This window comes from Astyanax mexicanus, unplaced genomic scaffold (genome assembly GCF_023375975.1).
Source record: "Astyanax mexicanus isolate ESR-SI-001 unplaced genomic scaffold, AstMex3_surface scaffold_31, whole genome shotgun sequence".
NCBI classification, from domain to species: domain Eukaryota; kingdom Metazoa; phylum Chordata; class Actinopteri; order Characiformes; family Acestrorhamphidae; genus Astyanax; species Astyanax mexicanus.
In genome coordinates this window covers 7,418,211-7,445,000 of record NW_026040041.1, presented here as the reverse complement: position 1 = coordinate 7,445,000, position 26,790 = coordinate 7,418,211, and the positions used below count along the sequence as shown (strand labels likewise).

The window sequence follows — 26,790 nt, the reverse complement described above, 5'->3', positions numbered from 1 at the left end:
AATGAACATAATTATAGTCCATAATCACGTCACAGCTGCCAGTGAAAACAACAGAGTCATGCTGTCATGTTCATATGATTGACTTCTTACTCACAGTTCATTAAAACAAGTGAAGAAACTGTGTTCAAAGCACATATACACTGTATATTACAAATTATATACTGGGAGTTTCTAACCTTTATACAACTCATAGCCCAAATAGCCCAAAACAAAGTGTTCCTATTATTTTGGCCATTTACAATTTTAACAAATGCATCATAACAATCAATATAACCAACTGAATTGATTGTTACACTGTAAAAACCCTGGTTTTTAATCACAGTTTTTTTTATTGCATCTTGGCATCATGTTCTCCTCCACCAGTCTTACACACTGCTTTTGGATAACTTTATGCTGCTTTACTCCTGATGCAAAAATTTAAGCAGTTCAGTTTGGTTTGATGGCTTGTGACCATCTTCCTCTTGATTATATTCCAGAGGTTTTCAATTTGTTAAAATCAAAGAAACTCATCATTTTTAAGTGATCTCTTATTTTTTTTTTTAAATCATATTACAGTGACTGTATTTTAGCACCAGATCAATCACTATGCTCCACTTAAACTGAAATGAACATATTTAATGTTGTATAGTTTTGGTCTGTAGAATTTATTGTAATTTATTTTGTAAATGTTTGTTATTTAAATAAATAAATAAAAATACATTGCAAACTAATGATGCAGTATTAGCCCTCTAGAACAATTTACAAACAGTCCTTAATTTTAATGGGTATTCATTCTAATTATAATATTTATAATTATAAAACTTAGAATTAAAACATTACCTATAGTTAATCACAATATATGATCTACAAGTTGATGTGATGTAGGCGGGGGGGGGGGGGGGGGGATGGGGGGGAATGACTACACACTGACAGTGAAGGTCAATAATGATTAGTGATATCCAATTTCATATAAAACAGACTTAATTCTTGTTTTTAACCTTTTACCTTGTATTTAACCTTTTTATAGCCTATTTTATATTCTTCTGTGTTTTAATTTATGTTTGAATATGTTTCTTACTATCTATCTATCTATCTATCTATCTATCTATCTATCTATCTATCTATCTATCTATCTATCTATCTATCTATCTATCTATCTATCTATCTATCTATCTATCTATCTGCTATCTGCTACAGTGTCCCGTGTGTACTGTGTTGAATTCTTACCATAGAAGGCTAATATTACCACCCACAGTGAACAGCACAGTGCAGTGGGTGGTAATGATGGTGACCGGCGACATCTGGCTAGAACTGTCCATGTTAACTTACATAAGTGAGCCTAGCGTTAATCCAGATTCCACATTAACATTCAATACAGGAGACTCCGCCCACATGTCTGAAAATTTAGTGCAGTGTTCTAGCTACACTAGCTATCCCATGACTTTTGGCATATCTGCGTATATTCCAACTGTACCAGTGTTGCTGTTTCTATATGGTCTCATTGTTTGTTAGCATTGTTAGCATAGCATCTCCTATTGTAAACTGAAGAAGCACACATCCGATAGCACGATAACACGTCTAGACTAATTGGTCATATATGTATCGTAGGGTCGGTCACTGGCCAATCACGCTCCTCTGATTCTTCCGCCGAGGCCATTGGCCAATTAGGGCTGCTGCCAGTAAACAGTGCAGTGGTACACGTTAAAGCCTCTTACACCGGGTTCCTCTCTAAGCGATTTACTAAGAGATTACTGAGTTGACAAAAGCATCTGGCTGCAGTATGGCCTATAGTGCTGCAGGAAATCCCCAGCTAATCTGCTTATATCTTACACACCCGGTCCACCTTAAACCAGCACGCCGCCCTGCAGGACATACGGTGTGTGTCCAGATTACACACAGGGTATCTACAGGTAGTTTATGACTTTTATTAACAATTTAATACCATTTCAAATTTACTGCCATACATGACAATGCATCAAATATAGATATCCTCTTATATAGTATATATAGTATATAGCCTCTTGTATAGAAGTTATTTGGACACACCATCACGTTCAATGTTTTTATTTTTATATATTTTTCTACATAGTAAATAAATAGTAAAGTAATCCAGTCTATCAAGGAACACATAAGGAATCATGTAGTAACTTAAAAACAGTGTTAAATAAACTAAAATACTCGGTGAAGAAACTTTTAGATGCTCTTATCTGGGGAGCTGTTTGTTAACTTGTGGTTTCTGAGGCTGGTAACTCTGATGAACTTATTCTGTAGAACAGAGGAAACTCTTGCTCTTCTCTTCCTTTACTGGGGTAGTCCTGATGAGTGCCAGTTTCATCCTTATTTCAACATTTTTGATGGTCTTTTTTGCGACTGAACTCCAGGATATTAAGTCTTTACTACTAGTCCAAAGACTACTAGTTCAAATATTCACTATTCACTGTATACCTGTAACTCTACCTCTTCACTACTTTACTTTAACTGATGCTCTCAAACACATTAAGAGACAAGAAATTCAAGTAATTAACTCTTGATGAGTTCAGCACAGCTGTTAACTGAAAGCCTGAATTCCAGGAGACTCTACCTCATAAAACTGACTGAGAAAATCCAGCAGAGATGTTCAAAACTGTCTAATCTAAGCAAGAGAAGCTACTTTATATAATGTAAAATCTAAAATATATATTTCTGGTTTGTTTAACACTTTCTTGTTTACAAAATAAAATATGAACATGCAGGTCAGAATGAAATTCTCTCCTGAGATGCACAAAAGCGCTGCGCTGTTAAGATACGAACGCGCCAAAGTCAGAGCTCACCTGGTTCTTAAATAGAATGATAACTAGCACTCTGATTGGTTTATTTTAGGTTGCACCCAAAATTAACCACACCCATATAAAATTAAGAGAATTCAATACATGACATTTTGTGCCCTCACGATACGTGTGTGCGATAATATCATCAACATTTTTTAATATGGTGAAGGATATTACTATACCCTGAAATATGGCGCCATATCACCCACCTCTAATTATCACATCAGGGTTTGACTTTTTTACTGTTTTTAGCAACAAAAAAAATCACTCTGTTCTAATTTCTCATTATTTATCTACTAGAGACAGATTATATCTGTCCTGTATCATTTCTTTTACTTTAATCCTGAATATATGGAGATATTTGGAGTGCATTAATAATATTATTAGTATCATGACTTATATATATGACTATAAATATGATAAAATTCTTGTATTTTAAAAAAAAATCTCAGTTAGTGGTGTGCCATATCATACTGTATGCAATAATAAAATCGAATTTTCATTTTGTTGCAGTAGTGCATTCTTGAAATACTTTTTTTAACTCAGTGTTTGGTCATATCGTCAAGAGTATCGTTATCGCGGAAATACCATGAAATATTGTGATATTATTTTAGCGCCATATCGACCACCCCTACCTCACGATACCAAGTAAATAAAGACTCATCGACACGCCATAAATCCAGCTGCATGATCCATAATTGACCTGTGTGTTATAGATTTTTAAGACACTAAAATGTCTTAAAAAAATGAAACCTCAAATAATCTAGAAAAAGATTTATTCTTGCAACAATCTAAAAATTACAAATATGCAATATTTAGTTGGATTTAGGATGTTTTCTCTTGCCAAAATTACATTTTTCAGTATATTTTTAAAAGAATGTCTGTAAAAATCTAATATCAGACACCTGGAAACCACACAGGGAAAACTAGATCCAGTCGTAAACACGTCCATTTCTCCTCAGCCTGGTTTTAAATCATCAGTACACTGCTACCTCCTAACCTTGAGCAAGGTGAAAATGACAGAGCGAGAGAGAGACGATATCCCCAGTGAGATCAGTGAGCTCTCTCTGTTAGCCGGGAACTGAGGCAGGGTTATAATAAGTGTGCGGTTAGCAGATATTGTTTAATTCTGCTTCTGTTTTTATCATATAAACACCAATAATGCACATAACATAAGTTTTTAATCATCACCATTTCAATACTATTACTAAAATCCTAGTACCACGGTCAGCTTGTGTACCTCCATATCTTATCCATATGGTGTTTATGCTCTTTTTATTGAATAAATATAAAATAGCCTAAATTCATTTAGCAGAGAAAGCAACACAGCACAGTACATCTACCTCAGCAGTGCTGTTCAAGCCTTTGATCATGTAGCTAACTTGAATTTACACAGAAAAAAAAGCAGTCTTTGGCAAACAAACTAGTGCTAACGCTTTTAAGCTTTTAACTCAGCTTACGTTACTATCCTAGTCCTGTACAGCCCCTATATTGCAGTTAGAAAACAGTCTGTGAAAGGTTAGTAAACTGATGCTGAGTTTGATAAATGATGCTAAACGCTTTATTGCATTTCATTTGTGCGAGCAGAGAGTAAAAATGAACTTAAACCTGCCGTTTATCCTAAAACATGAGTGCAGCCAGGCCAAGTGAGACAAAAAAGTTTCTCTGATTTTGCTATTTATAGGTTGATGTTTGAGTAAAATGAACAATGTTGTTTTATTCTATAAACTACAGACAACATTTCTCCCAAATTACAAATAAAAATATTCTCATTTAAAGCATTTATTTACAGAAAATGAGACAGGGCTTAAGCTCAATCAGACCTCAAATAATGCAAAGAAAATAAGTTTATATTCATAAAGTTTTAAGAGTTCAGAAATCAATACTTGGTTTAATAACTCTGGTTTTTAATCACAGTTTTTATGCATCTTGGCATCATGTTCTCCTCCACCAGTCTTACACACTGCTTTTGGATAACTTTATGCTGCTTTACTCCTGGTGCAAAAATTCAAGCAGTTCAGTTTGGTGGTTTGATGTTTTGTGATCATCCATCTTCCTTCTGATTATATTCCAGAGGTTTTCAATTTGGTAAAATAAAAGAAACTTATAATTTTTTTAAGTGCTTTCTTATTTTTTTTTTCAGAGCTGAACATACTGTTTATGTAATTTAATTAGTTGGTTTTATTGTGTGATTACTTTTAGTTCTGGCAAATTGTAAGTTTATATATAGAAATACTGTTTTTTCTACAGTTTTTACAGTCAATCAATGCATATAATAAGCTTTATGCTGCGCTTATTGAAGGATGCACTGAGAAATCACTAAAATGAGTTTAAAGAGTAGAAATTGATGTTTGTTTTTCAGCATTTAGCATTAAAGGTTTAGGATACTGCTGGTACACACTGTTATATACAGAACTGCAGTCAATGCTATGCTAAATAGTTGGATATATTACAGATAGATAGATAGATAGATAGATAGATAGATAGATAGATAGATAGATAGATAGATAGATAGATAGATAGATAGATAGATAGATAGATAGATAGATAGATAGATAGATAGATAGATAGATAGATAGATAGGTAGGTAGATAGATAGATAGATAGATAGATAGATAGATAGATAGATAGATAGATAGATAGATAGATAGATAGATAGATAGATAGATAGATAGATAGATAGACATACGTTCATGTCAGAGGGGAACTCGTCCTTCTTCACGAAGCCGGTTGCTGCCGCGATGTTTCCAGCCCCGGTCAACACGACCCCGCCGAGCTGAGACGCCTGCTCCTTCGTCTTCTCAGCCACTGTCACACATAATATACAGATTTAATATATAAATTATAAACATTAGATACAGTCCAACTCTTTATAATACACTACACCAGTCAAAAGATCGTTTATTCTTTTTTTCCTACATCGTAAATGAATAGTGAAGTGATTCAGACTATGAAGGAAGACATAATGAATCATGTAGTAACTTAAAAACAGTGTTAAACAAACCAAAATACTCTGATATAACTTGTGCTTTCTGAGGCTGGTAACTCTGATAAACTCATCCTGTGCAACAGAGAGTGCCAGTTTCATCCTTATATTGTTTTGATGTTCTAAATACTTGTAGTTGAGTAGTTGTTGCTTCTCATAACCTGGATTAGAACATTACTCAAATATTCACTATTCACTGTATACCTGTAACTCTACCTCTTCACTACTTTACTTTAACTGATGCTCTCAAACACTTTATTAAGAGACAAGAAATTCAAGTAATTAACTCTTGATGAGTTCAGCACAGCTGTTAACTGAAAGCCTGAATTCCAGCAGACTCTACCTCATAAAGAAAATCCAGCCAAAATGTAAAATGTAAAACATATTCTGGGTTGTTTACTAAATAATTCCATATGTTTTTCTGTTCGTCTTCATAGTTTGGATGACTCTAGTATTAATCTACAATGCAAAAAACACTGAATTTAACATGTGTGTCCTAGACTGGTACTGTATAGAGGTGGGCAATATGGCCCTGAGATATCACAATACACAATACATTTTGCAACAACACAACTCTAGCACAAAACTAAAGCATATTTAGTGTATGTAAACTGTGTTTAGCGCATTTTATTTTTATATACTTAACTCTGGAAAAAAAAACAAATTGAAAACCTCTGGAATATAATCAAGAGGAAGATGGATGATCACAAACCATCAAACCACCAAACTGAACTGCTTGAATTTTTGCACCAGGAGTAAAGCAGCATAAAGTTATCCAAAAGCAGTGTGTAAGACTGGTGGAGGAGAACATGATGCCAAGATGCATGAAAACTGTGATTAAAAACCAACCAGGGTTATTCCACCAAATATTGATTTCTGAACTCTTAAAAAGGTCTGAAAGCGCTGCATTTATTTATTTATTTTTTGTTATTTTAGTCATTTCTCATTTTCTGTAAATAAATGCTCTAAATGAGAATATTTTTATTTGGAATTTGGGAGAAATGTTGTCTGTAGTTTATAGAATAAAACAACAATGTTCATTTTACTCAAACATAAACCTATAAATAGCAAAATCAGAGAAACCGATTCAGAAACTGAAGTGATCTCTTAATTTTTTCCAAAGATATATATATTTTATAATAATTTACTAATTGATTGGCTTAATCGTTAAAAACGTTTTGTTATCATTATATTTCCAGCTGCTAATTAACAGTTTATGGCTGCTGTCTTTGGCTGGAGGTGAAAAAATCAACAGTGTGACTCTAAATAAATAAATAAAGCTCTATATTCCGGCTCAGTCTCGCTGTGAGTATGAGTGCAGTGGAGTATGTAATTTAATCCTGCAGGAACAGCCCACCAAATTTACAATTTTACACCTGTCTCTGTCTCCGCCAGGACTCTCCAGATAAACATTAAATAAATCATTCATTATTCACGAGGTTGAGGGAATCGGCTCACCTGTCGCCACGCTGTCTTTGGTCTTGCTGCCTGGAACCGAGAAAAAAGAAAAGCGTTAAAATGCTGAAAATTGTGTGGAAAAATAGTAGAAAATGTCCATAATTAAATGTACTTAAACATGAATCTGATACTGTTTGAGCAGAGTCTGAAATCGTCCTACAACTGATTAAAATATGTACATTTATTTGGAGAAAAATTAAACCCATGTATCCTATTGAAACCCAACCCAACACAATCAATCAATCAATCAATCAATCAATCAATCAATCAATCAACCTTCGTTTACACTCGAATTAGATAGAGAACGAGCCTCAGTTACAGTGCAGCAGAGCTTTATACAAAAAAAGAAATGTATAAATATAAGATTAAATCATGACCATAGACTTAAATCCTCAAAAAAGTGTAAATCAGCATTTTTATTATTGAATTAACACTGCAAATGTTACAATAAACAAAACTGAATTGAAAGAAGGGACTGAGAATAATGAGTATAAATATAATTTATAATTTATTATAAAAAGTGTACACACAGTACATTTTGTAAGTGTTTATTACCATTCATATTTTTTTAATTAGATTTATTTTGTTAATTCTTAGATTTCACACAAAAAGTGCTGTATTTTCCATTTAACACAAATGGCAAATGTACTGTATAGGAAACTACAATAACTGTAATTAAATATTAATCATTAAAGAGTGTAAAAAAACTAAAGGTATTAAAAATTAATTAATAATTAAAGCTTTAAAAAAATATAAAAAATAAACACACTTAAAATGATAAAAATTATAAAAATTATAAAAATGATAAAAATCACACTTCACAATATGGGTACATCAATTAACAGTACTTAAAAAAATAAAAACATTTTTTAAATGGTAATTAACACTAGTTAAGACATTATTAAACATAACTACAATACTAATGTTTAAGAATGTTGTAAAAAGAAAAAAAAATAGACATTAGTTTTTAATTATTTTTAATTATTAATAATGTATTAACTGGTGTTTTTAATGTTATAATTTAAGCCATTCATAATAATAAATAATTGTAAATAATTATAACATTATAATAGGTCAACTAAAACAGGTGCAGATTAAGATTTAAAAATTGGTAAAGTGATAAAAAAGCTGTATATTAAAATCACCTCATCATCATTAACAGAGAGGTGAAGCAGCTGAATCAGCAGCATGTAATGGTGTAAAATTACACAAAAACCCCACGTTTCATCATTACCATGTTTCACTAACGAGCTCACGACTGATCAACACAGAGGGAGAAGAAGATAATTAGCTAATAAGAACAGGTGGTTTTGTGAAGACATGGACCATAAAAAACAAACATCACACTTTAATATGTGTGTTTTTATGATTTTATAAATGCTCTGATACAAAATTATAAGCTTAAAAGTCTCATTCCATCATTTTAAATACAATTTTAAAATGTCAAGTTGTGTCTCTAGTAAGAATAAAATCCATATGAGCTGTTTTTGTGTAAAAAAAGTGATCAGGTGTTTCTGTTTAGCCCTGTTTTAGATCACTGAATTAGTGGTTTCTGAAGAACGATCAGTTCTGATTGGCTAACAGCACTGCAGCAGAGAATGCCTACCTGCCCCCCTCCCCCCACAGTCAATTTTACAGCTCTAAAACTCAAAGGACAAAATGTTTTCAGAGATACTTTAGAGTTAGTTATAAAGATATAGAACTGAGTGCTAGATAAAACATTAATTTACCAATGTAGTAGTTTAATTTACTTTTAATTTACTTTCTAAAAAGGTTATATAATACATTGTACTAGTTTTAACACACTTTGCTAAAACAAAAATGTACAATTGTATATTTGGAAATAAGTATTTTAGAAGTATACTGAATTACATTAAACTAAAAGTTTACTTTATAGTAAATACACTATATTCTACTTTTTTAAAAGTATGATCAAAGTTTACTTTTAAACATTTGATGAAGGCATAATATTAATGTACTTTTAATATATTTTAGTTAAGTACATAAATATTTTAGTAAATCTGTATTTAAAGCATACTTAGACATTTCTCAATAGGTTTTAAGTACAATTAAGTATATATATATATATATATTTCACCAGGATATGTGAGCTGCAAAACCATAAAATACTAAATACAGGACTGAATTTCACCTCAGAGGCAGGACAGCACTCTGTCTTTAGGAGAATCTCCCCCACAGAGCAGAACAGAGGGAGAACATTGATCTTCAGAGGTCAGATGTCTCCTCTGGGGTCGTTCATCCGTAACCTTTCAGCCATTAAACCTGATTTAATTTCACATGCGACGCTGTGGACAGACGGTCAGAACAGAGCAGGCTCCAGAATCACCGCTGCACACGCTGTACGTTCATTTACTGCTGTTTTAACAGCATAAATACATTATTATATACTTCAGACTATTTTGGAGATTATCATGGCCTGTTGTTCTTGGATGTATCATCTTTTAGCATCTAAACATTGTAACCAGTGTAAAAAGTCAGGAATTCTCAATTGATTTTACGTCAATATTAGTTTCTACAGTTTCCACGCCCCACATATTCTGTATATTGATTTTTTTTACAGCTTTTTTTTTAACACACCCCCTTTTATCCCTGCTTTTGCATCCCCATCTCTACAAGCAACCGTTGGCCAGACTGCAACACTATACTCCCACTATACTCCCATATATACTAGTGCATTTTAAAAAATTAGAATATCATTGAAAATGTGAAACTCATATATGATATAGATTTATTACACATATAGTGATCTATTTTAAGTATTTATTTATTTTACTGTTGATAATTATTGCATAAAGCTAAAGACCCATTGCTACTTTTGGTAGTGTGCCAAGTCCTGCTGGAAAATGAAATCCGCATCTCCATAAAAGTTGTCAGTATCAGAGGGAAGCATGAAGTGCTGTAAGATTTTGTGGGAAAACAAAACTGCACTGACTTTAGACTTGATAATAAAACACAGTGGATCAACACCAGCAGATGATCAGCATGTCTCTCCAAACCATCAGTGATCATCAGTACATTTTACATTTCATTTAAAGTAAATCAAGGGATCAGAGTCTGGAGGAAGAGTGGAGAGACACACAGTCCAAACTGCTCAAGGTCTAGTGTGAAGTTTCCACCAATCAGTGATGGTTTGGAGAGACACGTTCTTTGCTGGTGGAGATGCAGATTTCATTTTCCAGCAGGACTTGGCACACTGCCCACACTGCCAGTACAAGTACATTTTTTTTATATAATATTTTAATTTTCTGAGATTTTTTTGTTTTTTTATTGGCTGTAAGCCACAATAATCATCAACAATAAAATAAATAAAAGATTAAAATAGATCACTCTGTGTGTAATTTATATTATGATATTATATTTTCCTATACATCTTGTAAAAACATTATCAAATATATCAATATTGAGGATATATTGCCCAGCCCAAGCTTAAGCTAGCTACAGTACCCAGTAGGTCTTTTCAGCAGAGCTCCTGCACTCAGGGTTCTCCTCCAGCTTTCACTCATTATTAGCATGTTAGCATATTTGGGTAAAGTGCTAATTTAACCCAGATCTGTGCAGTAAAGCTATTTACTGTAGCCTCCATTCATCACAGGCAGGTTAGCGTATTCGGGTGAAGTGTTAGTTTAGCTCAGATCTGTGTCACGAGCCGGAGAGAGGAACCTCCCGCAGGATCCCAGAGGACTGATCTCCGGATCAACAGAGAGCTGAGAGGGGGAGGAGAAACAGAGAGAGAGAGAGAGAGAGAGAGAAATGGAGGGATGCTGCGAGGAGGAGGAGGGAGATGCTACGTGCTAATAGCACGGCGGATGTGTGCGTTCCTCTCATCTCCCGTCAGCTGTGTGTGTGCAGCTGCTGTCCGAGTGAAAACGATCTCGCTCACACCCCTCCCTCCTCCACCCGGCCATATTTCACCCACAATCTCTCTCTCTCTCTCTCTCTCTCTCTCTCTCTCTCTGTATCATTTCACTCCTCTATCTTTCTCTCTCTCTCTCTCTCTCTCTATCATTTCACTCCTCTATCTTTCTCTCTCTCTCTCTCTCTCTATCATTTCACTCCTCTATCTTTCTCTCTCTCTCTATCATTTCACTCCTCTATCTTTCTTGCTCTCTCTCTCTATCATTTTCACTCCTCTCTCTCTCTCTCTTTATCATTTTCACTCCTCTCTCTCTCTCTCTTTATCATTTTCACTCCTCTCTCTCTCTCTCTCTATCATTTCACTCCTCTATCTTTCTCTCTTTCTCTCTCTCTTTATCATTTTCACTCCTCTCTCTCTCTATCTCTCTCTATCATTTCAATCCTCTATCTTTCTCTCTCTCTCTATCATTTCAATCCGCTATCTTTCTCTCTCTCTCTTTATCATTTCTCTCTCTCTCTCTCTCTCTCTCTCTCTCTCTCTCTCTCTCTCTCTCTCTCTCATCATTTTCACTCCTCTCTCTCTTTCTTTCTCTCTCTCTCTTTTTATCATTTTCACTTCTCTCTCTCTCTCTCTTTTTCATTTTCACTCCTCTCTCTCTTTATCATTTTCACTCCTCTCTCTCTCTCTCTCTCTCTCTCTCTCTTTATCATTTTCACTCCTCTCTCTCTCTCTCTCTCTCTCTCTCACACACCTCCCCCTCTTTTTCTCTTTCACCACATCAGGCAACTCGAGCGTGTATTTCTAGGGCAGTGTTCTGCAGAGTGTGAGGGCAGAGCCACCCCGCTCCAGCGTACAGGAACTCCTCACACTGGAGGCGCACCCGAATAAAAATACCAAACAAAACAAAACATTTGGCACAAAGCCAAAAAAACAAACAAAAGAACATAATTGTCTTTTGCCCAAAGGCTGACTATCAAATACCAATAAACTGACAAAATAAAACATTAGTCTTAAATCTGAATATCGAACACCAACAATATTAAACATTTGGCCAAAAGTCAAATACCAAATATTGAACAACATTTAGCTGAAGGCTGAATGATGAATACCAAAAAAAAATAAATATTCATCCACAATTTGAATTTTGAATACCAAACAAAATGAAACATTTGCCTGAAAGCCGAATACCAAACAGCTGAAGGCCAAATACTGAACAAAATGAAACATTTGTCCTAAAAATTTATATCGAACACCAACAATATGAAACATTTTGCAGAAAGCCAAATACCAAATATCGATCAAAATAAAATGTTTAGCTAAAGGCTAAAATCAAATTGAAACATTTGGCATGAAGGCTAAATTGCGAATAACTAAACAAAATGAAACATTTGTTCAAAAGCCAAATACCAAACAAAATAAAACATTTGTATATTCAGTATATTCAGAGCCAAATATCAAATACCAAACAAAATAAAACATTTAACTGAAGGCTGGACACCAAACAAATGAAACATTTGTCCTAAAGCTGAACATCAAATATCAACAATATTAAACATTTGGCCAAAAGCCAAATATCAAATACCAAACAATACCAAACATTTCTCAGAAAATCAAATACCAAACCTAATAAAACAGTTTGCCACAAGCAGAAAATAAAAACAAAATAAAATGTTTAACGGAAAGCTACACACCACAAACCAATCCAAATGAATCAAGCCACATAATGAACCAAAAAAAAACATTACGTTGAATGTTTTCCCTAAATTCAACACTTTATAAGCCTAAATGCATTTTTATACTTCTAATTTTAATAGTCACATATATAATCCTAAACGGTACAACTAGAAACAAATGCTTTGAAACCATGAAACCATATAACAACATATAAAACATAAGGCTAATGCAAGATGTCAGATGTTACATAATAAAGGGAATAAATAAAGAGGTTATGTCATTCTTAGGGTCAAACAGCAAAAGATTTTTTTTTACGCCAAATTATTTTTTTACTTTAAATTTGCTATATTTCTACCTCAGACCTTCCAAACTCTCAGCACAGGCCACAACACTCCCTCTGGCCCTCTGTTTGTGAAGGAGGTTTGTGTGTGTTTGTGAAGGAGGTTTGTGTGTGTTTGTAAAGGAGGTTTTCGGTGTGTGGGGTAATAGGCTGTGTGTGTTTGTGTGGAAGCAACACAGAATATAAATGAGAAACAGGATTTTATGAATTACAGGATATAACCGATTACGTCTGCTAAACAAACACTCCCGCCTGACCTCAGCGCGTCCAGATGCTCGTTAAAGGAGGATCAATAAACCGGATCAATTCCTTCAACCCGGCCAGAGCCAATCAGCCAATCAGCCAATCAACAGCACCTTCTGCTGAACCCCTCTTTACAATACGCCGCAGGGATTCCTGATCAAAGTGAGAATCTGCATTCTTAAACAGAGAATTTAAAGTGGCAGTCTGTATTATTTAGTTTCTAAACTGAAAGCAGAAGCATTTCTGAGAGGAGAAGAATATGGATAAAATATTGTGTTTAATGGTACCAGTGTGCTGAAACCACCATCCCTGCTAAGCCTGCTAATATATTCATTCTAAAAACTGGAGTGTCAAGTCATTTTGGCTGGAGTTCTTCTTCTTCTGGCCACGTCACGCGTCTTTACGTACTTACGTCACACGTACAGCCTCTAAAAGAGGATCCAGTTCAGTTTTACTGAACGCGAGCGGCTGGTGGATCAACGGAGACTTCAGAAGAGGAAACTCAGAGCTCAGTAGCTCATTTACTCATAGTAAAACCAAAGAAACGAAGGAGTTAAGATTCTGACTCAGCTCCTCTCTCTTTATATCTGACTGAACATAACCTGGAATCGGATTCATCCTCTCTAAAGGGGACCACGTCACACCCACCCAGTTTAAAATAGTTCTTCCGCATTTAATATTCCGCATTTGTATACAGTTATAATACATTTACAAATATTTGTAGACACTCATTCTAATGAACACGTATGAACATATAAAACAATTCAATATAACAAACAGTTAAAAAAATAAATAAAAATCTTTGCTAATGTTGTTTAATCCAGTTATATCCACATTCACAAAAACAATTTGCTAAGATATTCAAGGGGCCCTATTTTAATGATCTACAGGCGAGCCATCAACTGTGCACTGTGCAGCATGATTTAGGGGCGTCTCAGTGTGTCCTTGCTATCATAACGACGGGAAAAGTACACCTTGCACAATTCAAAATGTGTAAAAGGCATGTACTAATTCTCTTAATTAATGATGGGTGTGTTCTGGTCATAACATGAAATAAACCAATTAGAATGTCTATTGGCATTCAATTTAAAGAGGCAGGTGAGCTCTGACTTGGATTGCTATTTTAACTGCGCAGCTACCTGGACGTGTCCAACGCTTTTCAAACTGCTCATTCATGATGTGAAGGTTTATTTAGTATTCTGATTATTGTTGATGTAAAAGTTGGGTTTGTGCTGATGTGTGTTCATGTTTATGTGACACCCTGTGTTCTTTTGTTGCTATTTAAACAATGCAAGGAAGATGTGAAAATAGACTGTTGGCGTGGTGTAAGATAGCAATAAGCATCGCAACATGCCTTGCACAGGGTGTACGCTAGAGCCCAATGACTTTTGTTGTTTAAAATCATGAAGATTCAATTAAAAAAAGCTAAAATGCACTTTTCTAGCAGATGAAATAATGTGTAATACTATCCAGAACAAAATATCCCATAGAGATGGACACTGTATTTATCAATAGCCTTGTCTGTTATCCAGTTATCCAGCCAAAATGCTTATCTGGGGTTCTCATGGATCACACAGAGGCTAGATAGACCCCAAAGGCCTGTTATCTGGGTATAATATGATGTATAAGGTCTTAAAGTTAAAGTTTCCAAATATTTAGAAAAATCAATTCAGTACAATCTCCCAAAACCAATCATTTGAAGCCGTTCTGTGAAATTGTTACTGTGAAATCAAACACTATTAGAAAGCTCCATTATGGCAGTACTGTATGTGCCAACATTATCACTGGGTAGAAATGCCCTGAACAATATACATTAGCTTCAATATATACGGATCTGATGAAGTGGCGTGCATAAATGCTCCAGATCAACAGGGAGGAACCCCCCGTGGTGCAGCAGATAGGCTACATAAAGTGCTGAAAAGCTGCAGGTGATGATATCCACGCCCTTCTACTGTACTGTAGCTGAACCCATCAACAAAACCACCTGCAGTCTAAGACTAACAGAACCTTACTCACTAAAATAACACAGGAAAATATTTATATACGTTTATCATGCACTGCATACTGTAGAATTGTATCAGTTATTATTTTCAAGCCATGTTGCAAACCTGACTCGGTCATGCAGATTCTTCTGTGAAACATCTGAAGAATTTGACCGTTTCTCAAGGCAACTAACTGCACTAGATAATTGAGTTTTAAGGCTTATACTCACACTTTGTGCCAACTAGAAATTTTGAGTTCAGATAATTAATTGTTTTATATGAGCAAAAAACATCAAATATTAAATATTACCAACTTAAAATTCATGCCCTATCCGGACAAGATTAGTGTCTCAGGGGGTTCTAGGGTAATTGCCTCTTTTAATATGGGGTCCTCTGTGATTTTATTCCCGTCCAGAACGACCAGACGTTTTTCTCTGAACTCCGTGGTCCTCGGGTAAATTTAGTTACGTCCGGATCCACATCTCTGAGTTTCGTCTCCTCGCGTTTAATAAAATACCTATTTGTCCACTGCTGCACCGTAATTACACTTTGAGCGCAGGTTTCCACGGAGATCCACGTTAAAAACACAACAGCGAGTGGAAATGGAGGAGCTACTGAACACGATGTCATGTGATCGAGAAAAAAAAAATTAGGCCAAATAAAGATATAAGCCCTATCTGGATAAGTTTCTAAGGGGGGCGTCCGTGAAAGAAATTTCACACTTCTACTCAGTGATAAAACTCCTAAATAATACGAGCCGACACTTTAATTAAGAGCCCCAACATCCTATCAAATTGAATCAGATGCTTAGCTATTCCGCTAATCGAAAGGGGAACATCATGAACGAAGCCCCAATGTTAATGTACCATGTCAGCTTGGCCTACAATGTGCACTGTGTTACACGGATCACCAGTCCAACCAGTATCATTCCACTGATCTGCAGCGTATCAGGTTCTCCTTATCTCACACTGTAGAGTTACACTGAGCTCCCGGGTGCACGGTGTGCCTATCCAGCCCAGCAAGTCACTAACGTTATAGAGTCTAACGTACTCTGGAGTCCTCATCTCACCGGCGAGCACACAGACAATGCAGTGTAACGCAGTTTTACCTATAAATTATACAAATATTTTATGTAAAAAGAATATATTTCTGTAAAAACAAAAAGGGTCATATATACCCATTCATTTTTAAGCAGTGTGGCAGCAGGTCTTACAGAAAATCACACTTTTTTTTTTTTTTACATATTCTTGCAGTTATACAATGTATTTGATGTATTTGTAATATATACAACAGTGATTTTTGGGTAGAACAACAGAAAATGTAGATTTTTTTTAACATAGAAAACCTTTTTATATTATGTTTTGTGTATGTTTGTTAAATTGCCAGCTAAAATCTGTTAAAAACAAATAATTAATGTATTATGAATTACTTATTCAGATTTTTGTTTGTAAACTCAAATGACACATTCTGATAAAGCCTAAAGTCTAAATAAAAATATTGTCATTTAGAGCATTTATTTACAGAAAATGAGAAATGTCTGAAATAACAAAATTAGATGCAGAGCTTTCAGACCTCAAATAATGCAAAGAAAACAAGTTCACATTCATAAAGTTTTAAGAGTTCAGAAATCAATATTTGGTCAAATAATCCTGGTTTTTAATCACAGTTTTCATGCATCTTGGCATCATATTCTCCTCCACCAGTCTTACACACTGCTTTTGGATAACTTTATGCTTATTTAGCTTGGTTTGATGGCTTGTGATCATTCATCTTCCTCTTGATTATATTCCAGAGGTTTTCAATTTGGTAAAATCAAAGAAACTCATCATTTTTAAGTGCTCTCTTATTTCTTCCATAAGCTGTATATTTTACTTACTGTATATGAAATAAGAAATAAGAATTGTATTCTTATAACAATAAAATCTAGAGTACAATTACAGTACAAAGCAATTGATGCCACAAAACATCAGGTAAATTATCTTCTACGTCTAATTAACTCAGGTTTAGGTTAACATTACTTAAAATATTTGAGACAACGAATCATCTTAAATTATGTGGCATAAAGTTATCCAAAAGCAGTGTGTAAGACTGGTGGAGGAGAACATGTGATGATGCATGAAAACTGTGATTAAAAACAGGCTCACAGTGTAATGAAAGCATAAAAACAGTGTATGTAACACTATCTGTATCCTATGCTGTATTTGGTGTTTTGTTGTGTTTTGCAATAATTATTATTATTATAATAATTATTATTAATTATGGATGAATGAATTTACTTGAATAATAATTTAAGGTGATTTGTTGTCTCAAATAGTTTAAGTAATGTTAACCTAAACTTGAGCTAATTAGATTTTTTTTTAAATGTTATGCTTAAATTTTAAGGTAATTTAACTGATGTTTTGTTGCATCAATTGCTTTGTTCTGTAATTGTAATTTTTATTGTTATGTGAATAAAATTATTATTTATTATAAGCAAATTATTCAAGCAAATACAACTTATCCACACACACACACATCTCACAGTGTGGGAAACGCATGTGAACAGTGTATAAAACACTATCCGTATCCTATGCTGTATTTGATGTTTTGTTAGCATGACTAACAGCAGGCGCTTCAACACGATTCACATCCCAACCTCCACGACTGATTCACAGCTCAGTGAATCAGTACAGAACACTGAAACACGCCAGCATAAAGAGATTTAACTCTGCCACCCACCAATAACGATGCCCAGCCGCTCGCTGAACTGTGATTGGTCTTTCAATGGACGACCACACAGAGCTGCTTCCTGTATTGTAGGTGATCCCTTAAGTCTTAATCCGCAGTCAGAGGGCCGACTGTGAGATCACTCCACAGACATCGTTACCTTCACTAATGGAAACTAACTTGGTCTGAATACGAGCAACAGTACAAACCATAAACAAGCCTGACCAAAACATTACAGCCAAATCACAGTCAAAAGGGAAAAACAACAAACGAGATATAAATTTCACGACAAAATCAGAGACAAAAGCCAAAAAATAGATAATATATGGAAATATATAAACAAAGAGATAGTGCTCTGTATGCAGCTGATAAACAGGGGCAACAAGATTAGCCAGTAGACTTTGTCTGAGGGAGGGATCTGTACCTACTGTCCGTGGCAAGCCAGCAAATAAAGAATATGTTAGAACTTTTTAGATAATTACTTTTGTGCTTCTATCACAGTGTAAACATAAGCAATGGCCAGCGACAGCTAATTTGCATATACGTGACAGAGCCCTTTAATGGCTCATTCTGAAAGGGACTGAAACAGCCAGTAGACTTTGTTTGAAGGAGGGATCTGTACCTACTGCCCATGGCAATTCAGCAAATAAAGAATATGTAAGTACTTTATATACAAATAATGAGTTTTGTGCTTCTCTCACAATGTAAACATGGGGCGTGGCCAGCGACAACTAATTTGCAAAAAAGTGACAGAGCCCTTAAACGGCTCATTCTGAAGGGGACTAAAACTTGTCGGAATAGAGCTGGTGAGATCTTTTATCTTTATTTGAGAGTGATTTGGTGCAAAGAACTTTTATATTCTAACTTGTGTAAAAAAGCTATATATATATATATATATATATTCCTAAATTTCCTTCGGGATAAACAAATATATATATATATACATATATATATACATATATATATATATATATATATATATATATATATATATATATTTTAAATAACAGACCACTTTAAAAATGATGTTTTTTTTTATTTTTCCAAATTGAAAACCTCGGGAATATAGTGAAGAGGAAGATGGATGATCACAAACCATCAAACCACCAAACTGAACTGCTTGAATTTTTGCACCAGGAGTGAAATAAAGTTATCCAAAAGCAGTGTGTAAGACTGGTGGAGGAGAACATGATGCCAAGATGCATGAAAACTGTGATTAAAAACCAGGGTTATTCCACCAAATATTTCTTTGCATTATATATATATATATATATATATATATATATATATATATATATATATATATATATCTTTTTTGTTATTTCAGACATTTCAGACTTATTTTCTGTAAATAAATGCTCTAGATGACAATATTTTATTCTGAATTTGGGAGAAATAATAGAATAAAACAACAATGTTCATTTTACTCAAACATAAACCTATAAATAGCAAAATCAGAGAAACTGATTCAGAAACTGAAGTGATCTCTTATTTTTATATAGCGTAGCTTTAACCTCATTTTCAGAGCTCCAAATGGGTCTCAGTGGTGACTGAACAGGAACCAAGCCAACTTACACTAATTCGCCCTGTGCTTTGCCTGCTGAGCAATGTGTCAGTGTACCATGCAAACACATGGTTTCATTCTGTCTCTCTCTCACACAGATACACAAACAAGGTATACAGGACAGGTCCCTGTCTACAGTTCAGAAACTGGACATCTGCACTCAATCAGAAGGGCATGAGAAGGTCCTACTCTGTGCTGGATGATACGTATGGCCTGCTGTTGGAGCTCAGTGAGCCGACATGTTGCCGTGTTCCGCTGGAAGTCGTGGGAGGAGCCTGAACCAAAAGCACAGGGTGATACTCCGTGAGCTCATGGAATAGTGTGACATGTGGCCGGCGAGGCTCCTGGCCAACCTGGGCAGGAGATCACAGAGAAGCTGGACCAGATCCAACTGACACTTCTCCCTCCTCTCACTCCATCACAACAACAGGCAGCACACGGCCAAACAGATACTCTACCACACAACGTTTATACCTGTTATGTGTATGTGTACCAAAAAAGGGCAAATATACTGTATTTCAACAGTGCAATGCTCGTCCACACACTGCTGTCATCACCTCAAGAGCTCAGAGCCTCGAAGACACATAAAGATATTATACTAAACCATGTCCAGCTGTATCTCCAGACCTATCTCTGATTATAGAAAATGTGTGGGATGTTTTTCTATTGGACGCTCTATCAACACTCCACTTTAATCCTTAGAACCCTTTGGAAGGTTTTCCGTCCAAAATCGCACCTTGTGTTCTCAGCTTAATTACTCAGGAATCCCTTCACACATAAATATAATCCATATATGATAAGAAAGGGCGGAGCTTACTCTTTCTAAAAATAGTGATCACATCCCAGTGCGGTAAAGCTAAATCTACAAGAAACCCATTGAGAAAAACACATAAAAAAGTGAAAAATCTCCTTCCCCAACCAATATTATTTACCTTTAGTGCTTCAAACATATTTATATGATCTTTCAAACCAAATAATATCAGTAAATAAAGACTCAAAAGTGTCCACAGAAAAAACAGTGTGACTAAACTACCTGCTTTACTCAAACTAAGGCTAGGTATGGTGTGCGCACTACTTTATATATAGGTTTTATTTTGCTTGCACATTTTTACTTTAATTAGTTATTTTTCACTAAACATTTTTATTTATTTTGACTAAAAAAGTTTACATTTTTGTATACTATACTGTTGTGTGTCTTGATTAAAATACTGAAAGGCATAGGCTGCTCTGAGTGTCAGGTTTTTAGTATCTACATGTATCCTAGAGGTGTGATTATTGATTATCAAGAGAAATAACTCCACCTGATGCTGTTTCTCCATGTATTTTATCAAAGTAATAATTAATAATCCATGTAATGAACTCAAATCATCCATATTCTTATGCTTTCAACTCATAAACACTCTAGTCTAAACATTTTTTAAAAGATATTTTAGGTGTGAATATATTTAAAGTCTATACATTCAAAAATAAGTAAAAAAAAATAAACAGGCGCTTTGTAAAACATTGACCAAAACATGATCAGTTCCAGGAAAATATAACAATTCTGCTTCCTTTTACATTTTAAATGATTATATTTTTGAGCAGCCGTATGTCTTCTGGAGTAAAAGAGATCAGGGCATGTGACTGTCTGATATAATTACTGTGTTATAAGACCTGAAAGAGGAACTGACAAAAACTGAAAAAAAAAAAAAACACCAAAACAGCCTAGGGTTCAAAGGGTTAACCTCATTAGCTTCTGTAGAGCATGGTCAAATTAATGGAACATAATAATAGTTCCCTGTCCTATTGCTATGTAAAATCAATGAAGGCAGTCTGAGACACATGGTCTGGGTGTTTTTGCTGTTTCAATAGTGCAATACTCATTCACATACTGCTGCCATCACCTTAAGAGCTTAAAGCCTTAAAGACACATAAAGATGTTATACTAAACCATGTCCAGCTGTATCTCCAGGTCTATCACTGATTATAGAAAATGTGTGGGATGTGTTTCTATTGGACGCTCTATCCCCACTCCTATACCCCTACCACACAATCTACTGCAGGAACTGTGTGAGAATACTGGAGTTTTTATGGGATGGATTATCACAGAAGGAACCTTAGGAACCTCTACAACATGTTGAGACCTTACACACTACGTCTGCATGTGCAGCTCAATAAATATTATCAATATCAGTCTAAATTCTACTAATACTCATTGATGATGATCTTCCTTCTGAATAATCACTGCTATTGGTAATATTTTTCAATAGGGAATAGACAAGGTGCAAGTGTGCACCTGCACATCTGTACATCACACCTGTAAAAATGATGCATGTCTGAGCAATAAGTGTTTATTTCACACAAAATAACACTAATATAGAAAATATATATTTTTTTCTATCTGCTTTAATGTTGCCATATTTGACAGGATTATATATATTGTCACTATTGTACAGGCCAGTCATGATAATTACGTAATCGACATATCGTTTAATAAATGACCGCAATTATTTCTGCGTATCTCAATATTCCCCATTATGTTTTAACCTGAATGAGCCAATATGCTAAATCTGTTAGGTGATGGTATTTCTGTGATTTTTATTATCATTATTTCAGTGGCATGACATTGTCATTAAACCCCAATAATATAAATTATTGTCATAATGTCTGGGACAACATATTGTCAAATAAGTAAAAAAGCAGCTATCATAACTGAACAGGAAAAAGAAAAAAATAATTTTGCTTTTTGACGTGATATGAACATTACTTCAGAATTTGATGAAGTATAGATCAATAGAAATGCTCCAAAATATAGAAAAAACATTTTTACACTGATTTCCATTAATCAATATGACCGCTATATTTTACTCTGACCTCAAAATTGCCCATTGTGTTTGCTTGCATGTAAGTTGCATGCTTACAGCTAGCACAACTATAAAGATAAAAATGTATCTGCCATTAAACATTTAAAACATTAAAAATATCCTGCAATGTTTGGACAGGCTGTGCAAATTACCAAAAGAAAATGACTAATGTTCTAAAACAAACTTGAACTGGTTTTCTTTGCCTTATTTGAGGTCTGAAAGCTCTGCGTCTTTTTATAAATATTGTAAATGACAATATTTTTATTTATAATTTGGAGAAATGTCTGTAGTTTATAGAATAGAAAAACAATGTTAATTTTACTCAAATATAAACCTATAAATAGCAGAGAAATTGATTCCAAAAATGAATTGGTCTCTCCATTTTTTCCTGTATATATATATATATATATATATATATATATATATATATATATATATATATATATACCATAATGACGTCGTGAGCGGTTGTAAAACGTGACAGGAGGAGAGAGGAGAGCCCCACCCATCCACCAGCCAATGGAGTAATTACACAATCCTCCACAATCGTGCCTTAACCCATATAGACAACCCCCTCATCCTCCTCCTCCACCTCCTCCTCATCCCCCCATCCCCCCATTCTCTTCTCACGCCTCACGCGCTCTATAGCTCCATCCATAAGCCCGTATCTCCGTGCGTCTCCTTACCCACGAACATCACGCCTTCCTTGGTCTTCTCGGCCGCAACCGCGACGCCCTCCTTGGTCTTTTCCGCGGCCACCGCCATCCCTTCTTTCGCCTTGGAAAGCCCCTTCATGAACACGTCCATCCTGACCCCCTGCGGGAGGAAGAAGAGGAGGAGGAGGACGGGGGACAGTGGAGGGAGGACAGAGATCAAAAGATCAATAGATCAATAGATCAGTAACGGGGAAGCATCCTTACGGCACGCGCTGCTGTGTGGCGGTGTGTGGATGCATTGTTGCACTGGGTTGCATTATTACATCAACCAACGGCGTGGCGTGTTGTGTTAATAGCAGGCTCCATTGCCACCAGACAGTGTGTGTGCGTGCGCGTGCGTGCGTGCGCGTGAGTGCGTGCGTGCATGCAAGTAGATGGGAAAAGCCAGAGCGCGCGCCCAAAACCGAGCTAAAACCATCCAATTCCTCCTCAGATCAAAGAACAGCCTTTCTTTTTTTTTTTACACCACCCTGTTGCTCCACCTGAAGCTAAGATGTAGCATCAAATAAAGAGCATCCTGAGGATCACAACGTCCACGAAATGGTTAATAATATGTGCACCTGCTCATTAATTATTAGCTACTGAGTGCAATCACTAAATCATTAATTCAGGGTAAAGGAGATGCATAAGAAAAAAAAAAACCTTTATTTTACTTCTTTGTTTAAAAAAATAACGTAAGCTAATATAAGCTAATTTAAACCAGATTAGATCGATGTAACAGGCGCGTTCACACTGTTGAATCGTGCGATGGAAACTGAGCCCTCAATTAAACAAAGCAAAGCTAATTTACTCTCAATAAGTAAGTGGAGAAAATAATCTATCCATCAACAATTATCATCAAATTCTCGTAACGTTATCTCCTCGCTACACTGATCCCCCAGCTCTCCTGTAACCCCACCTGAATGCACAAAAATATGCACAATAAATTCACACAATAAATCCACACAATAACACCCATATACGTCCTTCAGAGCGCGCGCCTCCACCTTCCCTCACGCACCGTCACGCGCTCGTTTTCCAGGTCCTCGCCGAAAAGCAGGTTGACTCACCTGTTTCAGTCGTCTCTCGCGCCCCGTATCTCCGAGCTGCTGTGGGTCTTCAGAGCTGGTTGATGGATCTCCGGCAGTACGAGCAGAAGCAGCGCTGGGCCTTTTCCTCTCAGGGCGCTCAGCCAATGGCGACGGACCGTTCCGCCGCGCGCCGTCACTTCATTCCCCACCCGTATTCCGCCAGACCCCTCCTCCTTTTCCCTACGACGTTCATTTAACGTTTTACAACCTACAGAAACTCCACTCTACTCCAATTACAGCGAACTATAACAGTCTGTTGTTGAAATTAATCGGATGAACCGCCACAACGTTCTTTGATTAATCGCGAATAATCACATTTTTTCTTTCCTTAAGGTGAAACTTTTAATAATGTTTATTTTGCCCCTTTCAGACCTGACTTATGTTCTCTGGAAAAAAATTAAGAGACCACTTCAGTTCTTGGATCAGTTTCTCTCATTTTGCTTTTATAGACAAATACAACAGACAAAATACAACTATTATGTTTGATTTTCTTTATGTATTTTTTATTTTATATATTTTTCAGGGACAGAAACATCATTAATATATACAGAAAAATAAGAGACCACTTAATGTTTTTTCTTTGTTTTTACCAAATTGAAAACCTCAGGAATATAAATATTTTTTTTCTAATAAAACAACAGGGTTACTCCAACAGATATTGATTTCTGAACTATTAAAACTTTGCATTATTTGAGGTCTGAAAGCTCTGCATCTTTTTTGTTATTTCAGCCATTTCTCATTTTCTGCAAATAAATGCTCTAAATTACAATATTTTTATTTGGAATTTGGGAGAAATGTTGTCTGTAGTTTATAGAATAAAACAGCAATGTTCATTTTGCTCAAACATAAACCTATGAATAGCAAAATCATAGACACTGATTTATACAAGTATTTCAATGTATTTATGTACTCTAAATTTTGTTCCACATTTAGAATATAGTAAGACAAAATTTTCCATCAAATAGATTTCACAGTAGTTAAATACATTCTTAGATTCTAAGGGTTCTTTTCATTAAAGTTTAAACTACAAATATAGAAAATAAAGTTGTTTGTTGTATGTAAACGTATGCCCACAATTGTACATTCACAGACTGAGCCCTCAATAAAACAAAGCAAAGCTAATTTACTCTCAATAAGTAAGTGGAGAAAATAATCTATCCATCAACAATTATCATCAAATTCTCGTAACGTTATTTCCTCGAGTTAAAGACTCGATCCTCAGCATTAGAGTGGCAGCAGACAAACACTGGCCCATCTAATTCATCACTCAATCATTGGTGTGGTCTGATGATGGAGGAGAGAAGTCATTCAGCATCATCACCCAGAAGCTGACACTATGTCAATACATATATACAGTGCCGGCAGAATGCTCTGATTGTAGTGTAAAATCAATGGAAAATGAAAAAACAACTGTACATCTACCCTGCACATCATTCCCGATGCACAGGCTTTAAAATAAACCCATACATCACTATTCTATTTGATTTAAAGTGGAGAAGATGTTGGAAAAAAACTTAAAAGTGAAAAAACACTGTGAATCTTTAATAAATATTACATTTTAAATACAAGATTTAAGTTTTATTTGTAATCAGATTTATTTGTAAACAGATGCATGGTAAGGGGGATTCAATGTCAAAAAAGCTGGAACAAATAGATTTGCTTGGATTAAACATATTAAACCATTATTAATAATATCTCACAGTTTAAAGACTGAGAAACCTCCATTCTAATTATTAATCGTCAATATAAAAATCTAAAGTACACATGTTCTTTAGTTATACTACTTATTATTGTAGCTGGTTAAGTCCTTAGGAGAATAATTCTTTCACCAAAGAAAATGTTCATAAAACAGCTATAGTTAATGTTTAAATTAGTAATAAAGTAATATTAGCACCACAAATATACAGAATGTATTAGCCTCAGAATTAGAGATTTTAGCCTGTACTACAGACTGTACAACACCACAAACAACATAATAAATGCTGAATTAGGTCAGGATGTCATTTTAACTGACTCAATACAGTGATTCCCAGTTCTGCTCCAGTTTTCTACAGTTTTTTACACTATAGTTTTTCTGTTCTAATACACATAGTAATTTAACCTGCCAATCTCTAAAGGATTCTGCAATCTATGGACACTTTCTGTGTGTGTGTGTGTGTAGTCTATACTATCATTGTATGCGGGTCACTTCCCTATCTCCTTATAAGGGCAGTATTTCCTGGCTGTGTCCCAATTCACTAGCCAGGGCAGCGGTAGTGTATTGGACCACATCCAATTTTATTTTTTCCTCTCTTCTTGGGTTTACCTGCTTTGAGATCAACTGTTCTGCTGGAATTGCGTTCAACAACCCTCTGGGCTGGAGAGCTGCTAGTCTGTAGCACTCCATCTCATTACACTTCATTTTGCAAAACACTCCAGAGCAGTAGAGATGTGTTCTCTTGAGTGAAGAATTACAGGTTTGGGTTTGGGGTTCAGTTTGGCGGTTGCCAGGAGAACAGTACATGTTTGACTGCATTGTGCTAAGTGTAAAGTTTGGAGGAGGAGG

General features: G+C 35.3%; 1 protein-coding gene across 1 annotated transcript in view; it reads right to left on the bottom strand.

Annotated features, from left to right (window-relative positions):
- The window catches only part of LOC111191461 (synuclein, beta), a 36,640-nt gene extending 12,267 nt beyond the window's left edge, over window positions 1-24,373 (bottom strand). The window contains exons 1-4 of the mRNA XM_049472944.1: window positions 24,225-24,373; window positions 23,146-23,275; window positions 7,231-7,260; window positions 5,476-5,594 (exon numbers count right to left, since the gene is read on the bottom strand). Of these exons, the coding sequence (XP_049328901.1) occupies window positions 5,476-5,594; window positions 7,231-7,260; window positions 23,146-23,266 (270 nt within the window). The 5' untranslated portion in view covers window positions 23,267-23,275; window positions 24,225-24,373. The remainder of the gene's footprint in view (window positions 1-5,475; window positions 5,595-7,230; window positions 7,261-23,145; window positions 23,276-24,224) is intronic.
- Between the last annotated feature and the right edge of the window lie 2,417 nt (window positions 24,374-26,790).